This window comes from Macaca mulatta, chromosome 9 (genome assembly GCF_049350105.2).
Source record: "Macaca mulatta isolate MMU2019108-1 chromosome 9, T2T-MMU8v2.0, whole genome shotgun sequence".
In the NCBI taxonomy this organism is placed as follows: Eukaryota; Metazoa; Chordata; class Mammalia; order Primates; family Cercopithecidae; genus Macaca; species Macaca mulatta.
This window is the reverse complement of record NC_133414.1, coordinates 130,407,292-130,427,151: the sequence shown is the minus strand read 5'-3', so window position 1 is coordinate 130,427,151 and position 19,860 is coordinate 130,407,292. Positions and strand designations below refer to the sequence as shown.

The 19,860-nt window shown below is 36.4% G+C and overlaps 1 protein-coding gene across 4 annotated transcripts in view; it reads left to right on the top strand.

Moving 5' to 3' along the window:
• FAM204A (family with sequence similarity 204 member A) overlaps positions 1-19,466 on the top strand; it is a 32,340-nt gene extending 12,874 nt beyond the window's left edge. For all 4 annotated transcript variants that reach the window (XM_028826910.2, XM_015148288.3, XM_028826911.2 and 1 more), the window contains 3 exons: positions 4,117-4,206; positions 18,874-18,980; positions 19,278-19,466. In XM_028826910.2, coding sequence (XP_028682743.2) covers positions 4,117-4,206; positions 18,874-18,980; positions 19,278-19,329 — 249 coding nt within the window. In that variant the 3' untranslated portion in view covers positions 19,330-19,466. The remainder of the gene's footprint in view (positions 1-4,116; positions 4,207-18,873; positions 18,981-19,277) is intronic.
• Positions 19,467-19,860: the final 394 nt, after the last annotated feature.

Sequence of the window (19,860 nt, the reverse complement as noted above, 5' to 3'; positions counted from 1 at the left end):
GAATGGAAAGGCTTAAGAATGGAAGCTGTTAGTGAGCAGGTTGCTGAGATGAAAGGTTGGAGCAGGTCTAGGTTGATTGCTTCCTTGCATGAGATTGGATAAGTTCTGAGTTGAGGTCAGGCTATGCAAGAATTTGTAGTGCAAGGAAACTTGTAGTTTGATATTAATGTTTTGTACAAATACATTTTGACACATACAAATATGCGTCAGTGACATTTGAGGCAATGCCTAATATTCTGCACAGGAAAGTGAGACTGTTGTATTTACATTTTTAAAATAAAATAACTATTTTCAATATAAATTAAATAGTAAAGTTCTAGGTGCAGGTACTATTTTAAGCTCTGTGAGCCCAGGATGGAGAAGATACTCCCCGTGCCCTTGAGGAATGTATATATTCTAGTACCAGGATAGATGCATATATAAATGAGTACAATACATGTACCTTTTTTTAACCATAGGGGCATTATTACTTCAGTATTACTGTTGTGAATTCTCTTGGAAGCTTCTCAGAGTAGTTGGTTGTAATAAATGTTCCCAGTTTGAGTGGGGTCCTTTTAGTATGAATGCAAACATGGATGACTGCAGTGTGAACATCGGCTCAGTAGCACAGACTGAATTAATGTCTTCTATGTAGAAGGAACTGGGCTGGATTCTGGGACACACCAAGCCAGTGACACACAGCCTGCTCCCACTGAGTATAGGACCCAAGAGGGGAGAATACACAACTTGCTGTAGTGTGTCAGACAAGTTAAATGCTGAAGGGACACAAGGTACAGCAACAGTACAGTGTGGAGAGCCTTGTGTGGGGTTTGGGGAGGGTGATGGGGTCATAGGAATGTAGGACTGAGGAGCGCTACATAGATAGGGAAGGTAACATTCGACGTGAGCCTAAAGGAATGATTAATATTTTTCCAAGAGAAGCACATCAGAGGCACAGGGAACATTAAGAAAATGGTAAATGTGGCCAGAGATTAAAAAGCATAGCATTGCTGAAGATGGGGCTGAGAAAGCATTTGGGGACCCCTTTGTGAAGGGAGTGGGGTGTTATTCAAAGGGAATATGAAGTAATGCTTTAAGCTGGGTAATGATATCTGTTTCAGAAAGAGAAGACTAGTTTGGAGATTGTTATAATATTCCAAATAAGGGATTGCATGCCCCTGAAGAAGCACAGAATGAAGAAATGAGAGACCTTTGCCAAAATAGAGTTCAGATAGGAGCAAGGGGTTGGAAGCATTGAAGATAACTCAGGATTCTATCAAGGGTGACTACGGAGGAGGAGAAGTGGGACAGCAAGTATTGGGCTTGTTACAGACCTTGCCTTTTCAGGCCTTCAGTGTGAAGATGATTAGCAAGTAGCTGGAGATGCAGATATTAGTACGGGGGAAGTCAGGTGTTTTTAATTATTTAGAGAGCGCAACCAGCTCATAAAAAGTAATTGAAGCTCCAGGACAGAGTAGATTACTGGGGAAGGTGAAAAGTAAGACGAAAAATATGCTAGTCAGAAACTTGAGGAACACTGTGATTAAGGGACAACCAGAGGAGATAGTGGGTAGTTTTGAGAAGGAGGACATGGCCGACTGTGGTGGCTCATGCCTGTAATCCCAGCACTTTGAGAGGCTGAGGCAGGCATATCATGAGGTCAGGAGATTGAGACCATCCTGGCTAGCATGGTGAAACCCCGTCTCTACTAAAATACAAAAAATTAGCTGGGCGTGGTGGCATACGCCTGTAGTCCCAACTACTTGGGAGGCTGAGGTAGGGGATTCACTTGAACCCAGGAGGCGGAGGTTGCAGTGAGCTGAGATTGCGCCACTGCGCTCCAGCCTAGTGACAGAATGAGACTCTGTCACCCAAAAAAAAAGACACAGTTGACATATATTTTAGCATGCATCAGAATCATATGGATTGCTGGGCCCCTAGTCCAGAGTTTTTCACAGAAATTGCATTTGCATTTCCAAGAAGTTTCCAGGTAATGTTGATACTGCTAGTTCAGCACTTAAACTTTGAGAACCACTGGCTTAGAGTTTAGTTGATAATGGTAATTGTGGGTTGCAAGTTAGAGAGGAAGAAGAGGAGGATCTAAGAAGGGACTGAAGGACTGTGCCAGGGAATGAGGTTCCAGTAAAGGCAAAGCAGATGCATTAGGTAAAAAGACTTAGGGTGAGTGGAAGAATTATATTCAGGGAGTAGAATTCTAGATTATGAAGTTTTGGAGGTGGAACTTTCGGGCAGTGTCTATAACATGACATACAGCAGTCTTACTCCAAGTGCACTGATAGACAAAGAGATAAGGAATGTGTGCCTGAATGTAACTCAGTGTACTACTTTCCTCATGGAGAAATTCTAGTCCTCCACCACCCCCAGCAAAAGCCATCTAGACAAACTGTTTTGTTGTTGTTTTTAAGAGACAGGGTCTTGCTCTGTCACCCAGGTTAAACTGCAGTGGTGTGATTATAGCCCACTGCAGCCTCAAACTCCTGGGCTCAGACAATCCTCTTCTGTCAGCATCCCTAGTAGCTCTGGGACTAAAGGTGTGTATCAGCACTCCCGGCCACTACAAAACTGTGTTTAGTCATGAAGCTGATTTGTATTCTGGCACAAGCTCCTCATCTTTACATGGACCAAAATAAACGGTTCATGGGTAGGCACTGTGTACAGACCAGACCTGGCCCACAGGCTGTGACTGAAGCGGCACTGACCTAGAGTATAGATTTCTGAAGTGCATGAAGTTAGAGGTCCCAGGGTGGTGTTTGGACCATTAGGAGAGGAGTTCTGTAGAAATGGAAGAAAGAGATGTTTCTGGAGACTGGTAGATGATCATAGGACAAGAATGGGAGGTGAGCATTAGATCCTTATGGCCTCAGGTCAGACTATGAGGCACTGTTGAATGGTCTCCAGCTAAACAGCAAAGCAAGCAGAAAAGTCTGTTGCCCTTGCAGGTATTAAATACTTAGGTGGGGTCTGTGAGAAGGAATCATCTTCTCTTAGCAACAGACATCAGTGACGACCTTACTGGTCTTTGTTTCTGTAATCTGTTTAGGCAAATTATGTTGTTATTTTTTACATCTCATCTCAACAAAGGCTACACAGGAACAGAATTCTCTCCGTTGACTGGCATAATCAAGCAATATGCTGATGGAAGAGACATTCTTAGGACTTCTGTTATTAAATAAGGAAAAGTCTGTAAGAGGTAGAGTATTAACAGTGAATGTGGAAGTTAAGAGACTAGATAAGACATTGTTGGGATAAAATTTGCTTCTAAGAAGCATATATTAGACCATATTTTAAATTTTTTATTATCTGTAGTAACTATTTTCACAAGCTAGAACTGCAGTTATTTAAGTCTAAGCATCTTTTTATAAATGTGTGATGCATTCTACCCTAGTCTGTTTGGTAATCCCATTAAAATATTAATTATAATTTCCTGAAGTATCTTTAGTAAATAGAAACATATACATAAGAAAATAAAATCAATCTTATGTGTAATTTTCCTCTGCTGTTTAATATTCAGCCTAACGGTCATAGTCAAAGACTGTGGAGGCTATTGATTGAAAGTCTTGAGCTATAGGAATGGGCAGTAAGAAAAGAGACAGAAGAAACTTGTGGTTGAGAATGCAGGCTCTGAGCAAACCTGAATTCATGTGATGGCTTTACTGCTTACAGACTGTGGCTTTGGCCAAGTTCAGGAGTCTCAGGCTCTGTTTCCTCACCTTTAAAACAGGATAGCATTATTATTCATGGTGTTATTATAAGAATTAAATGAGCCTTCTTACAGTACTAAGCCCAGAATCTGCCACGTAATAAACGCTGCATAATTTTTAGCTATTGTTTTCATCAACATTATTGTTGTTATTAAGGGAAAGCATAGGCTTTGATTCACAAAAGTCTGGATTTGCATCTTATTTTTATTAGTTCAAGAAGTTATATGACCTCAGGTAAGCCATTTACTGTTTCAGCCAGTACCAGTGGGAATGGTAGCAGCTACCTTCTGGTGTTACTGTGAGAATTAAATGGTCTACATGTGTAACACATTCAGTATAACCCTGTGACATGGTCTTGGCTAGCAAATGTTTGCTTTTCTTCCTGCCCTTAATTTTAGGTTTCTTTTCTTTGTAGTCAGGCCTTGAAAAGAGGATAGACCAGGCTGTGGAGGAGTGGAATATTGAGAAGGCTGAGGAACTTAGCAACCAGCTAGCTACTCGAGAGGTGAGTCAAATGGGTTACACATTTTCTGTGTTTTCAAATTTTCTAAAATGAATGTGTATTCTTTTTATGATCATTAATAAGTTCAGCATTAAAATATTTCATCTAAGGTTTTCCTTTTTGTCCATTTTCTTCTCTCTCATTCTGTCATTTAAATCATTCTGGTCTAAAACTCTTGCTAGAAATAATGCATGATTGATACTGAACCTTAGATTTTACCTAGATCAGAGAGGTTTGTTTCATGTATGATTAAAATGCTAGCTTTCTTTTCCATTTGCATCTTTAACTCATTTGAACTCTGAGGGCAACTGTGTATTCTAAGGTCACATCCCTCAAACTTTTCTTAACCCTTGGTAAAATGCTTTCTTACTGTTTGCTCAGCACATCCCCCCTCAGCCCTAAAGAATTTTGAGTCTTTTTTCTTTTTTTCTATAGTATAAAACTAATAGATATATTGGATATTCTTTTTCCAAGTACAGAAGACCACAAGAAGATTCTGACTTATACTCCTGGAGGTGGGGTGTGGGCAAATTCCCCCAGTTGAGAATTAATGTCAGTATAGATTAAAGAGCTCATATTGGCATGTGTTTTTATTATTTTTGTTGTTTTGTAATTCCTTTTTTTCCTTTCTAGGAAAAAATCTCCACCATAGTCTTTTTTAGTGCCTTGATCCTTCCCTCCTTCACCTCAGACTTAAACTACTCCATAGTGTTTTGTTACATAGAGAGCATCATGGGTTATCTGGGTAAATTACTGGCCACACTCGCTATTCGGACTTTTTATCCTAAACTGAGACCAGAGATAACTTTGTGATTTCTATGGAAGTACTGTTGCACTCTTTCATCGTTAGATCTGATGTAAAAATATCTACTGTGGATGGATGGATGTTGTGATTTTTGCATTTTTCGTTTTGTCTTTTTCTTTTTGACTGCAGGCTTTAAGTATCTTGTGAATTTTTTATTTTGGCATAAGGAAAAGCAAGTTCAGAAAGGGGATTCAGAAATTATCTTTTTTTCTTTAAACCTTTTAAAATCATTTGTCACATTAAATACTTCTGTGTTTAATGTGTGTGAATGTGTTTGTGTGTGTGTGAGAGAGAATATATATTAATGACTAATGTAAAGGAAATTATAAAGCCATGGACTTAATTTAGGGAAATAGCCAAGAAATAACACAAATGGCAGTTATTTGGCCTTTCAGAAAATAAGCTGACATTTTATATAAGGTATTTTTTAATTGTAAAATGTGCGTAACATAAAATATACCATCTTAATCATTTTTAACTGTGCGGTTCGGTAGCATTAAGTACATTCACATCGTTATCCAACCATCACCATCTTCCTCCAAAGCTTTTTGTCTTGCAGAACTGAAACTCTGTACCCATTAAACTCTGTACCCATTCTCCCCTCCACCCAGCCTTGGGCAGCCACTCTTCTGTCTCCATGAATTTGACTGCTATGGGTATCTCATATAAGTGAAATTATTTAATATTTGTCCATTTGCATCTGGCATATTTCACTTAACATAGTATCCTCAGATTTACTCCATGTTGCAGCATGTGTCAGAATTCCTTTCCTTTTTAAGGCTGAATAATATTCCGTTGTATGTACTTCTTACATTCTGGGTTTACATTGCATTTTGCTGATGTATTCATCTTTCAGTGGACACTTGGGTTACTTCTACCTTTTGACCATTATGAAAATGCTGCTATGAATATTGGTGTACAAATATCTGTTTGAATGCCTGCTTTCAGTTCTTTTGGGTATGTACCCAGAAGTGAAAGTGCTAGATCACAAAGTATTTTCACTGTTTTTTTTTTCTTATAAGATACAATTCTCCCCTTCCCATCTTATAAGTTCTTGTGCGTGCAATTTAACCATTACTCTATTTCATCTCTAAGGTAGCCATATTTTGATTCATTGAGTATAGCTTTCATTGTGTATAACAGCATTTTATTAATCTATTTTAGAATAGAAAGGTACAGGTATCTCATTTTTAATAAAGTGAATTTGAAAGTGTGTTGAATGGTGCCACAAACTCAGTAGGATTTCAGTGTTAGTTGTTATTACAGTGGCTTCTTCAATATGAATAAAGTAGGAGTCCTTCTCCCTATGATGAGATCTGTGCTGAAAATCATCTTTAAAATTCTATTCAACAAACATAATCTGTTTTGTTTGTTAGTAAGTAGACTCTTTTGGCACTTGAAACTTTTATTTCCATAGAAAGGCTTTTAGAAATAGTGGCTTCGTTTCTTGACCAGCTTGGAAGTATAGTTACTTCCAAGTATAGTATATACTTTCAAGTAATTGTACTTGAAAGTATAGCAAAATTATACCAGTAGTATATCTAATCTCCAAATTTTGGAGAGTTGACCATGAAAATGTCAGGAAATGGTGGGGAGGGGCAGTGCCTGTGGGGTTGGAAGAGACTCCAATGCATAGATACCTTTCTGGCTCTAAGGATGGGGGAGTATAGTGAGGAGTGGCTGAAGATTTAAGGGAGCTTTCAGGGACTGAAAAGCACACAAGGCAGCAGTAACCAGTCCCTAGGGATACAGAAGCTGGTGGAAGTCTGGTCTGAATATCTACCTCATTTGGATCAGAAACAGAACCTTCTAGAGAACTGATACTTAAATGCATTACTAGTGATGATGAAGTATTCCATGTCCTGCCGTATGTTGAACAAGTGTCTCTTGAATCCCTTTAACAATTCTGGAAATGTGTTACCAGTTGCTGTCAGATGCTGCCTGCTCTGGAGTCTGTGAGATAGTTCCGAGTAAAGCATAAGACAGGCGCATAAGAAAAACTAACAGAGACATAGAGTATGGCTGCCCTATTGTTCTTAGAAATGGTATGGAATTTTTCTCTTCGCTGGTCTCTTCAGGATCACAGGACTTAACAGACTGGTGTCCTATTGCCGTTGCTTGTCCATTCTTCCTTTTGGAAGATCCCAGAGTTGCGTATTGTGTGATCTCTTCCAAGTAGCAAGTGACAGACCAGCAGAATCCCCCAAGTCAGTCAGTTTCCTCAGAGTTTGCTTTGCTAAAGGAAGAAAAGGTAAGGCAAAGCCTAGTCTTTAGGGTTAAAATGTGGACTCTGTGTGATCTATGCACAACTGTCCATCTTTTTATCTTTTTCTGCTTATTAGTACCCCCATCTGAAACAAGGGGAATTCACAGAGAAGCATTTATTTTACTGCAGGTTCGATGCTCCTTTTAGTAGAGTTAGTAATGCTGAAGTTTTGAGTTGAACACATTTTACTTAAAACAAAAAACAACAACAACAACACCCTTTATATTTTGCAATTATTTCAGACTTTCAAAAAGTTGAGAAATTTGTAAAAAGATTTCCTATTTACCTTTCCCTCAGATACTGGAAATACATTTTACAACATTTGCCTTCATGTTTTCTAGTTTGACATAATTTATTTAAGTTTGCCAGGTGTCCCACTAATTCCATTTATAGCAAAAGAAAGTTCTTTTTCCTGGTCAATGACTTTGCATTTTGTCATCATGTTTATTTAGTTTTTTTAATCTGGAATGTTTCCTCAGTCTTTCTTTGTTTCTCAGAACCTTAATATGAAGAGGCCAGTTACATTGTAGCATGTCCCTTACAATTTTGATTGTCTACTGTTTCCTCATGATTAATTTTAGGTTATGCATTTTTGGCAGGAAAATCCCGGGAGTAATGTGTGTTTCTCAGTGTCAGCGATCCAGAGACTCATGCAGTCTCTTTGTCCCTTTCCTGATGGTGTTACTTTGATTAACTACTTCAGGTAGTGTCTCCAGATTTCTCCACTGTGACGTTATTGTTTCTTCCTTTGGAATAAATAAGTGTCTTGTGGGGAGTTAGGAGATAATCTGAGACTGTGTAAATGTTCTCTTTCTCATGTTTTCCCCGTTTGTTTTAGTGTCCACTGCTGATTTTCTTGCTTGTGACAGTTTTTATTATGGTGACAGCCAGATTCCTTTTGATCTTTAAAATATGACCTCATTGTACTTTTAATCGTCACCTGGCAAACTAAATCTAAAACTTGGCTTAAGTGAGCTATTGGATTATAGAATCTTTTATGTGTCTTTGTTAAATTTCTCAGTAAATGTGGACAATTGGGATTTGGATAAAGTTTTCCTAAATGATGCACTGGGTTGGTGTAGGGTCACCATGTGACATTCTGCCCACCAGCAGTTGCATATGCACTCTGTCCTTGTCTGCCGCGTTACCATTCACTGCAAGCTTTCCTTCTATGTGCAGTTTGAAGCTGTTTGTCAAAGCATACAGAACTAGTGCCTTAGAGGTTTCAGAAATGTGAGTTTCCTTTGAGGATATTAGGATTCTTTTTTTTTTTTTTTTTTGCTTTGTCATACTGCAGTTTTAGAAATGGGAATTGTATGATACTGACTAGATGTTTTCCATTTTTTAAGGGCTATTTCCTGTCATACTTTTTGACAAATGAGATTGCTTTAGAGATACATGAGATTTTCAGCACTTGTAAATGTAAGAATAGTAAATGTTTTCCTCAGTGTTCTTTTTAGGTTCATACAAATAAATTTATTTGATGTGGGATTATAGCATTCTTTTAATCAGATTATAGCATTCTGATTAAAAGAAAAATAATTTAGGCCCTGTTCTTTGCCCTGTATAAGTGGAAAAACATCTGGAAAATGTTTGCAGTTCAGACACAGGCATTGGAAAGATACCGATGTTACTTTCATTAAGCACCCGTGAGGAATAATCAAGTTGGAATTTTTGAATGAATAGTTTGGTTTGAGATTTAATTTTACATATTTATCTCCTTGGTACCAATCACTGTGGATATGAGATGGGATTTTGAGAACTAAGTGTGAGTTTGGGGACAGAAGCCCTTTATGAATTAAATGTATACGTGCATGGTAGGTGTCCTTTTGGAAATCAGGTATATTGGTTTTCATCAGTACCGTTTTCTTTTTTCAAGCAGCAGTGACTGGGACCTGCTGATAAAGCCTTTGCTTAGAGGCACAGATCTCAGAGTTCTTAAAGCCTTTTCCAACCATAATAAGTGAAACTAATTTTTGATGTTTAACATTTATAAGCCTATGAAACCAATGGGGCAGCATCAGTATTGAGAAAAATGAAGCCAAAAGTAGAACCATGTCTGAGAATAGGCCTTGAAAGTAGTTCTTAAAAAGAAAAAAAAAACCACACACACACAAACGGTATTCCAAAATAATACTGTTAGTGTGCTCCTATTGTGATACAGCAAGAACATAGTTTTCCAGAATCATGTTCTCTTGAATTAATGATGACATTAAGATGTGTAGAATCTGGTTTGGGGGGATGGCTCAATCACGTTCACATGTTTGAAGCCTAGATTTTGCCATCATCTTTGGTTTTATCATGTAATGTGGTTGAGACTGTCCCTCCTGTTGATTACTTTGTTAAAAGTCTTGGAGGAGAGATGAAGTAGAAACATATAGTTGGGTTTGTGTCATACTGATGAAACTGTTTTAATTTGAAATATGTGTGTGTGTATGTGTATAAAATACACATTCAAGTATTTGAGCATATTTGTGGCTTGTTAAACTCAGACTTGGTTTGATGTACATTTCATTCATTGATAATGATCATTGAAAATGCCACGCTTTGGTACTTTCTTTTCTTATACATTATGTTTATTAAAATCTAAATCATACCAATTTATAGAAAACAATAGAAACAAATACTTTAAGATTAAGTGCTAAAGCCTAGATTTAGCTAAGGAAACAGATTTAACTAAAAATTGTAATAAATAAATTATTTTAATTTAATTTTATAAAGTTTATTTTATTTAATAAATTAATTTTTTATTATAAATGAAGTAGAGTGCTTAAAATTTTGGATTTTAAAATACAGGTAAAGTTAATAATGTTAAAGAAGTAGCTGCTTACTACTGATTACTTAGATTGAACCTCACATAAAAGGGAATTTCTCTCTAGGCATCTTCATGTTAGCCTGCTGTAGATAAAAACCAACTTGGTTTGGCTGCAGAACAGTGAGTGTCTGCCATCCAAAGCATCATACCTATTGCTCAGGTTGATTTCCGTTATACCTGTATAGTGTGATGGCAGAAATGAATGGGGAAAAAGAGGTTGCCTGTGAATTTCATTTTAGCTTTTTTATGCCCTTAAAGATTATACTTTTTCTGTAAATAGCTGAAACAGGATGGTCTTTGACGGCAGAGTAAACCTGACTCCTTGAAAACACCAGAATTTCATGTTGTAACATAATAGTTTTGCACAAGCTACAAAGAGTAATCATATTGGTTTTTGATGATTTGCAAGGCATTTAATATAATATTTACATCTGAGATCCTATGGTTATAATGCACTGCCATCTTTGTTGAATCCAAACCCTTTGATTTAGAGTCATGATATGATAAAATTTTTCATATTTTAAAGCTCATTTTTTGAACTTATAAAAAAGGAACTAAGGCAATGACTTTAGCCTTTAGTGCTGTTGAGCTTAATATTATTGAGTATATAACCACGGTGTATCACAGGTAGAAATGATAAATATATCTATATCTCATTTTAATGGTACCCTCTTTATAGATGTAAGTGTGGTATTGGCAGAATGAATTGTGCCAGGAATTGAATTTTAATTTGATTATAAATGAAGTAGACTGCTTAAATTTTTGGATTTCAAAATACAGGTAAAGTTAATAATGTTGAAGTAGTAATAGTTTGTCAATATTTCAAGAAGGTAGGAATGGCCATTAAAAAAAAAAGTTTGAATTGTTCAAGTTTTATTTTATAACTAAGTGAATTAAATGCTTCCTAAATTTGGGCAGACTGTTAATTTGTAGCCTAATCTCTGTAAAGCAATTGCGTAGAACATCTGAAGGCATTCTCCTAGAAGAGGACTGTACATGAACATTTGAGGAGACAGATTTTTCATTTTATGTTAACATCTGAGAAGTAGTCCTTTCTCAAAAGTGCTGTGGATGCTGTAGCACTTGCTCTAATATTCAGGAGGACTTTTCCAGTCAGTTTATTGTTAGCTTTTGGTTTCCTTGAGAGGGTTCGACTACAATTCTTCCTTTTCATTTCAGTTATTAGTTTTATGTAGATGCAAGTGCTGTTATCTTGGTGGAAAAGGAGCTTGAAGTCCCCTCCCCCTGGGGGAAAAAAACCCTCTCCCCAAATAATACAATTTTGATCAGAGTACCTAGAGTGTTACTGTATCTGGAGTTCAAAACATTTGTTTAAATTTTGAACTAGAGATGTTCTCAAACTTAAGTTTAAAGTTACTTCTAGTCAATGCCATTATGTTTGCATCAAAAAAATAACTGAAAAAAAGTGAATTGAAAGACAATGTTATAGTGAAGCAGATCTTTTTTCTGTTTTTGTGAATACTTTGTGTAGAAATGTCTTGACAACCATGTTTCTGAGGTAAAACGGTTTGCTCAGATACGAAGCTTAACGGTGTATTCCAATTAACTGTTCTAACAATTGACCCCTGGAACCTGTGACCCTGCGGAAAGGTTGCAGGTCTTTTCTATTGTCTTAATTGTGATTTCTAGCCACTGAAGACTGAGTAAACATAGTAAAAATGCATTAAGTATTATATGTATTTTAAGGGTTTAAATTTAATATCTCCAAATCAACATTTTATTTTTATGGAAAGGAAGTTGTTTCATTGCTAGTGTCAGGGATGTGTATGATGAATATAATCTAGGTTTTACTGTAAAAGCAAATGGTTGTTTTTTGTTTAAATGGTTATTTCATACAGAGTCATCTAATATCTGCACTCTCCGGCAAAATATATTTTATGTCTCTCTTTCAAATTTTACTACTGTGCCTTCTGTCCCTTACTTTTTCTTTTGTTTGCTTGTTTATTATTACACTTTCCAGTAAAGCAGTAGAGTTTAGGAGACCATTTTCTTTTTGGTATATTTCACTAATCAGCAATGAGAAAGAATCTAGGAGACTGGGGAGGGAAAAAACCTCTCACCAAATAGGCTTGTGTTGGTCAGCAGCTAATTCATCACCTAGGGAAGGTGGGAACTCTGCCTTTGGGAAGGGTATGTGTGTCTGTTGAGGATCATCTAGGACTCGCTGTAATTCATTAACTTTGGTCATTTTTCAGTGCTTTTTAATTTAAAAGTTCCTCTGTGTATCATTTTGTATTCCGCACATTATCTAGGGGGGCATTTAAAGGGCTATTTTAATTATTTGAAGCCTTGTTCTCCTTAGTTCTTACAAGTAATTCAGCTATTACATGTAGATCAACAATTAGCAAAGTTTATGGAAAATAAGCTGTGTCTTCCCAAGTAGGAGAGGACCTGGATGAATTTCTTTACATCTAGTTTAAAGATATGTTTGTTCCCATACAAAATTGTGCACAGCCGTGACATTGCAGCATTTTAACATCAGAAAAATAAGGCTAGTGTTCAGTAATGGTTTTTTTCTCTCAGGTTTTTAGGTGTGCTCATTCAGATCTCATTACATTGAGGATGTTTTCTTTTAACCTTTGGGGTATGATTGGGTGATCACCTCGAATGGCGTTCCTTATGCTCTCCTTTAATTATGTTTATCTGTGCTTTTAACTAACCTTAAAAGATTTCAGATGTTACAAGTCTAATTAAAGAGACAGACAAAGCACAGTTTATACTGTAGATTTTTTCTGCAGTTCAATTAATCAGCATGTTTTCTCTTTTAATTAAAACCATTTTAGTAAATTAAAGCCCACAGCAAAACACATATATAATTTGTTTGTAATTAGCTCTTAATTGGTGGTAGTTGAAGCTTAGCACCCTTGGTTTCTTTCTTCATGATTGCCATTTTATTAGCAGCCAGTCATTAATTAATCTTTTTCTAATTAGCTTATAAAACTGTTGATGGCACATTATTGTAAATGTGATTTTAAGTTCAAAGCTTGTTAATAGGCTTTCTTACTTAGAAGAACGGAGATAAAGAAATTGCTGAAAACAGTACTACAGTTCTTTAAAAAAACTGTCTTTCTTATGGGGGCTGTGTAAAGCATCTAACAGCTTATGGTTAATTTTTTAATGCTTTTTTCCCTTATGAATGGCATAAGTTGCTTGAATATAAAGGTCTGTATCCAGGAGTAATTTCAACAGTAGAACATCTTCTTCTCCCTCCTTTGGAATACTGTAATCCACATATAATTTGAAGCCTTAATAGTCATCATTAAAACAGGTGTTATGTAAATGATTTCACTGTGAAATCAGAGTTGAGTATATGAATCATATATGCACATATACACACATATATGAATGATATGTGGATATACACATATATGATAAAAGATATTTGTATATATATCTGATGTGTTTTAAAAACAGGATTTGTTGGGTTATGCTTTGAAATAAAGTGATAGGAGTTGTAGGTATAAAAATAAATGATAGCTGTTTATACAATTGTACATACATATAGATATATGTAGTACACAAACATGCAAACATATGCAAACCTGTCCATGCACATTTTAAGGTGACAGTGAAATTAGGTTATTTTTTAGAACAGAAAATGATTTGATTTAAAGAAGGAGTTAAGTGACTGGATATGGCCTAGTTTATTTGCTTCACCAGGGCTTTGGCATCTCAGGTGTGACCACGGAGGGAAAGGTACCAGTTCAAATGTAGATGTCTTGAATTTACTAGAGCACATACCATATTGAATTGTGGTTTGAGTGAAACACATTGGTCACATTGTATTCTTTGTTGAAATATACCACCAGTTTCTTAAAATTCCTTCACTGCATGGCATTCTGAGCTGTTTTTTAAAAATCAATCTTAGTGCAGCGTTTCGAAAGTTATTTTTTAAAAACACAGTATTACCAGTCATTGAAAGTGCTTTTTCTTATTTGCTTCTTGAACTTTGTACGTTATTTCAACTTTGGCTATTTCTTTGCTTGTTTTTTGGAAGGCATTTTATGATGCTATGCAAGAGACACTAGAAAGGGATAGCTGACAAGGAAAAAATTAAAAATTGGATAAAAAGTAAATGAATAATGTCATATTACTAAAAAGATGAGAGGCTAATTTGTGCCGACTTTTTGCTAATTTTGTTCAAGCCTCAAAATGAGGAGCTGTCACCCGTTCTGTGTAGCACTGATGACAGTGCCAATGATCCATGAAATAAGCTGCCGCTGGCTTTGTTCTGATAAGAATGAACAAATCTGCACAATGTTCGGCTCCCAGAATCTCATTTTCATACTTGCATGCAGGCTAAAAGAAATAAGCTGTTTGCAGGCTTGATTAATCAGACATTGGAGGGGTTTTTGTCTCTTTGATCTCTTTCGTCTCCTAGGTAACTTGCTTGACATTAATGTTGAGCTTGAGTAAAGACAATCAAGAATTGTCGACCAAACTGATATAAAAATTAAAGACCTTAACACTTTAAGTACTCCAGTAATGGTTCCGCTTTACTTCAGAAAACATCTGTTTTCATTTAATTAAAGAACAAAAGAGAATGGCATAAATATTTTTCATAGAGACCTATTATTCCATAAAAAGTTAAAGTATGATAATTGGTATTTTTAAATAAGTGCCTTGAAAGTGTTCAAAAGGGAGGAAAACTTTAAAAATCTGTTACAAGCTAGTAATTTTGAGATGAGTAAAATATATTCTGAAACGGATAAGAAATTTACAGTTATGCTAGATTAAGCGGTTTGAATCAGATGCTTCAAATGATTATCAGCAAACTTTATAATGACAAGATTTTGCAAGAAAAACTAACTTAATTTGAAGTTTGTCTTTTAAAAATCTGTACTATGTTACAAGGATGTGCCATTATATCTATTTTACAACCCAATATGATTTACACACGCTAAACCTGTAAAATTGAAAGGAATTTAAAAAAATGTCGCCGTGCATTTGCTTGAGGTTATGCAGACGCTTTTACAAATCTTCCAAGTGGCTGTAAAGATGAATGCCTCAAGGGTCCAGCCAGGGCCCTGCTTTTCCAACCAGCTAAAGCCCTTATCTTAAATCCAAGCAAAGTACCATTAATCTTTTTGAAAGACCTTTTATGGCTTTTAATATATCCCAAATTAGAACATTTTACACCCTTGGTTCCTGAAATATGGTGATAAAAAGCCTTTAGAGCTTAATTTTCCTTACTGCATGCTCTGACCAATTTGCAGTTCTTTGTGATAATGTTTAGACACCTTAATTAAAATGCAGCAAAATATTGGATGTTCTATATGGAAAATGCTGATACTTTGGCTACACATACAAGAAATTTTGTATATATTTTTATTCATTTAAAGAAATTTCTTTCCACATTGTGTTGCTATAGTTATCTGATGACCCAAAACCATTTTTTAAATATAAAACCATTGACCAAGGTTTTGTGATGTTTACATTGAGCATGAAGATGCATTTTTCTTTTTATAGAACTGAAAGAGGGATTCTTTTCGGCCTATTTTATTTGTTTATAATACTGCAACACAGCATGATATTCTTTTATATTCTGGAACCCAGGTTAGTCATCTCGACTGGGAAACCATTTCTTCTCAACTGCCTGTTTCATAGAAGGTCTTATTATCCTTTTATATTTTCAGATATTTTTTCTTTCTCCAGAGAAATAAGTGAGACACATTCATTTTAATTATATGAAGGACACAAAAAGGCTATGAGTTTTCATCATCATTACAAGCTATAAGATGTCTTTCTGTGGAGAATACATAGACCAGGTTTGTTTAGTGTTTTATCAGCTGAAGAATAGTTTAACCTAAGCCAAGGTAAAATACAGTTAGAAAATACACCTTTTATAGGATCAGGTCTGTTTGAAAGTGTTGCCTATGTACCTAGTCGTTTATTAAGTTTACAAAATGATAGAGCCCTCTCATGTGAATGGCTGTTTAATACGTTCTAATGAATTATTTTTAACAAGCATATACTGTATTAAGGAACATATGCTGTAAGTATTTACCGTGATGCTGGTTGTGCTGGATTTGGCCTTAGCTTTGCTAGAGCACTAAAAGCTTTTACAGTCTTAGAGTACATGACATGTCGAGGGGAAGAGTCTATTGAAGTCAAATGACTGCATGCCCAGACATAGGGATCTGCTCTTTGGCTTGGTTTGGCTGTCCTAACCAGGACAACCATGTTGGGAAATTCCAGTGAGAAAAATGTAAGCCATGTCTTAATTGACAACAGTTTTAAAAAATAATTTTCTCACATTGTTAATGTGGTACATGGCAAATATGGCTCAGATAATTTTTGTTTCTTACAGTATAGTCTCAGTTGAAATATAAGAGAAGCTAGCTGAGTGGGCCATTTTTGGTGGGTGGTTTTAGCAAAACTGAATTTGCATTTGATAGGAATGGAGTTAATGGAAAAAATATAGATTTTTCTGTTTTACCTTTTGGCGATGGGGAACAGGAAAGACACTGAATTGTCCACTTGAATGTTGAGAGACCTATATGCATCTTAAACACAAGTAGCCAGCTATGATTTACAGCAGAAGATAGTTTATTAGGTATATTTACTGCTCCCTTCAGAGCCTGCTGTACCTCCACATTTCCCAGCCCCCTTGTATTTAGTTGGAGCCATGTGAGTAGTTCTGACCAGTGGGCTCTGAGCAGAAATGATTTGTGTCACTACTGAACTAAAGCATCGAAGAGCCATTGTGAGGCCCTCCAGCTCTTGTTCCGCCATGATAATCCTGAAAGCCATATGTTGAGATGTTGGCATCACAAGTTAGAGGAGAGTCCTGCCCATCCACAGGGACTTAAAGCGAGACAAGAAATAAAAGTTAGCTAGTGAGATTTGGGTATTTGTTGGATACTGCAAGGTTGACTAGCCTAACTAGTTGACAGGTGTTAACTTGATTTTTTTTTTTTTTTTTTTTTACATGTATGACAAATGGATAGTTTTTCAGTGGATAGGAATTTCATCTTAATGATAAATTATGCCACAGCCTCCTTCCAGAGTTTCATTTTCTCCTGGGATGATGATGATACAGGCTTTTGATTCTTAGCCTTTTTTTATTTGTTGACTTACGTGGACTTTTCTACAATAAAGAACTGGAAACGAAAAGAGAACCAAAAGAACAAAGCCAGTACTAAAGCAGTCAAATGTAACTGCCAACTCCTCCCCAGCCCCACAGTTTGAAAACAACCCATTTTGCTCAATGCTGTATCTCCAGCACCTAGAACAGTGCCTGGCAAAATTATGCATTTGTGCCTTTGTAAAATTTGTTGAATGAATGTTATTCCTTTGAAAAAGAGGAAGACAACAGTAGCACTGCTAAATATGGATTTGAGTTTTGGGAAGACACTGAGGTCAGTCTGCTTTACAATGACTCATCCTTTCTTCGGCACCTTTCCTGTTGATGTTGACCAATTTGGCACTGTAGTTCAATTGTCAGCTTCCTTCCATTTGTTTAAGTTCTTTATATATATGTTCTTAACTGTACTGAAAAATCAAATCTGTTTTTGCCCTCATTTATAAACTACAGACAGTGCTTGATTACTACTTGTCGATTTCATCTAAAGGAGACTGTTCTCCAAGATTAAGCTGAAAGACATGTCAAGCGTGCCAAACCTTGCTCTCCTAAGTTTGCTTCTTTGCTTACACATGTGCTCAACCTCCTGCCATGCCTTACTATTGGCAAGCAGATTCCTAGAACTTAGGCTTTAACCTGTTGACTTTAGAGTGGCTTCTATGTCATTTCTTCTTTTTTGCAAGTCTGCCTGTCTACTAATGTGCATCAGTTGAGTACAAGGGATAGAAAAGGCAAGAAGCACCAAAGAGGTACTTAGTTTTTATTGTTTAACCTGGGTTCTTAATGGGTACTCTTGAGCTGTCCACATTGGTGGGCATTTTAAAAATAAGAGCACACTAAAAGTAGAAGATATCGTCACAGTGCTTATCCTGGAGAGACTTGCTGGGGAACAGCTCTGCAGCCAGAGCGCTGTGTAGAGCAGAGTGTGTAACTGAAAGTTGAAGGGCTGGAGAAACAAGGACTGTTTTAGGTTGAGTTAAAGAAGACTTCTGGGATGGGGGATTTCACTGTGAATGGACCTTGTAGGACTGGCAGATGGGTGTAAGGGGGGCACACATAGAGGGCCCTGCACAGGGGACACTTTAATACTGTGGTCCTGGTGCCCAGCCTTTTCACCTTAGTACCCCTGATATTCTTTTTTCTCTCAGTGAATTAAAAGCTGTTGCCCATCATACAGAGTGCATTTATGAAGTAGTAATTAGCTTTCCCATGTTTTATTAATCACATCTGTGACTGCCAATCAGAGCTTCTGATCAGCATGAGATAACTGGTGTGACCATACTGAGTTGCTGTAATTCTAGCCCAGAGCAAAGAAACTTGATGTCTCTGTCAGTGTCTGCAGCCTTATCAGGGGTAAATTCCTGTTCAGCCTACTGCAATGCTGAAATAGCTTGAAGATCCTCATTACTACCTTTGTGGACCCTCGAGGGGCCTCAGTTTGAGAAGGATTTCCATCCAGGAGACTGGTATAACTAGGGTAAAGGGTCTATTGGGAGTCACAGGAGATACGGGTCCTATCTTTGTATTCATTATACTTTGAGAGGGACTGAACGTAGAATTTCTAATTTCTAGACATGGCTTTCTTACCCATAAGTTCTCAATTATTTGTATAAATGTGATTACTGTATTAGCTGGAATATTTATTTTCACCTTTTTTTTTCCTCCTTTGTAATTCTTAGCTTGGTGTAAAAATTGCCAAAGCAGTTGCCTGCCACAACTTTGTAAAAGCCAAAAAAGAGGTTGAAAATTCACAGGCTGCCCGAAAAAAGAAGAAACTCGCATGGGGGTGAGTTTACTTAAGATTTTTAGTAGTAATTCTTCTGACTTCATAGAAATTGTAGAAATTCTGCTAATATATTTTGTGATCTAGTTCATGTGTAACTGTTACTCACTTTTTTTCTTTGTTGAAGGTTTATCAGATTATAAATATGGAGGTGTTTCTTCATCCTGTTTAATGTTTATTTTGTAATCATTGGAGTATGTGAAAAATTTTTGTTTGTTTTGCTTTGGTCTCTAAACGTGTTCAGCGAAGTATTTTTTTATTTTAAGAAATAAATTGAGATTTTTATGTTCTCCATTTTAGATTTGAAGCAAAGAAGAGATGGGAAACCAAAAGCAACATGGGATACATGTAACTTGCCAGAGTGCTTCAAGACATTTGTAGACTCAGATGCTCAATTTACTGAGAATGTTTTCCTGCCTGTGTTAATACCTCAGAAAATTGATAGCACTAAAACAAAAATAAACATAAAATTTGAGATTTTGATTATCAGCTCTTTTCAGTCTTTCTTTAAGGATTTTGTCCTGTTGAAGTGAATACAATGAAGCATTCTGTTATTTGTATAAGAAATGTAAGAAAATATAGAAAGAAGAGGATAAGATTTTGTTTATTTATTTGTATGGATGGACCCTTGGCATAAAATCACTTTGGGCGCTTTTCATTCATTTGGTTTAGCATGGCCAGTGAGCGTCTTGTACTTAATTTTTTTTTTTTTTTTTGAGACAGAGCCTCACTTGCTCTGTCACCCAGGCTAGGGTGCAGTAGCACGATCTTGGCTCACTGCAACCACTGCTCCTGGGTTCAAGTGATTCTCATGCCTCAGCCTCCTGAGTAGCTGGGATTACGGGCGAACGCCACCACGCCCAACTAATTTTTTTTTTTTTTT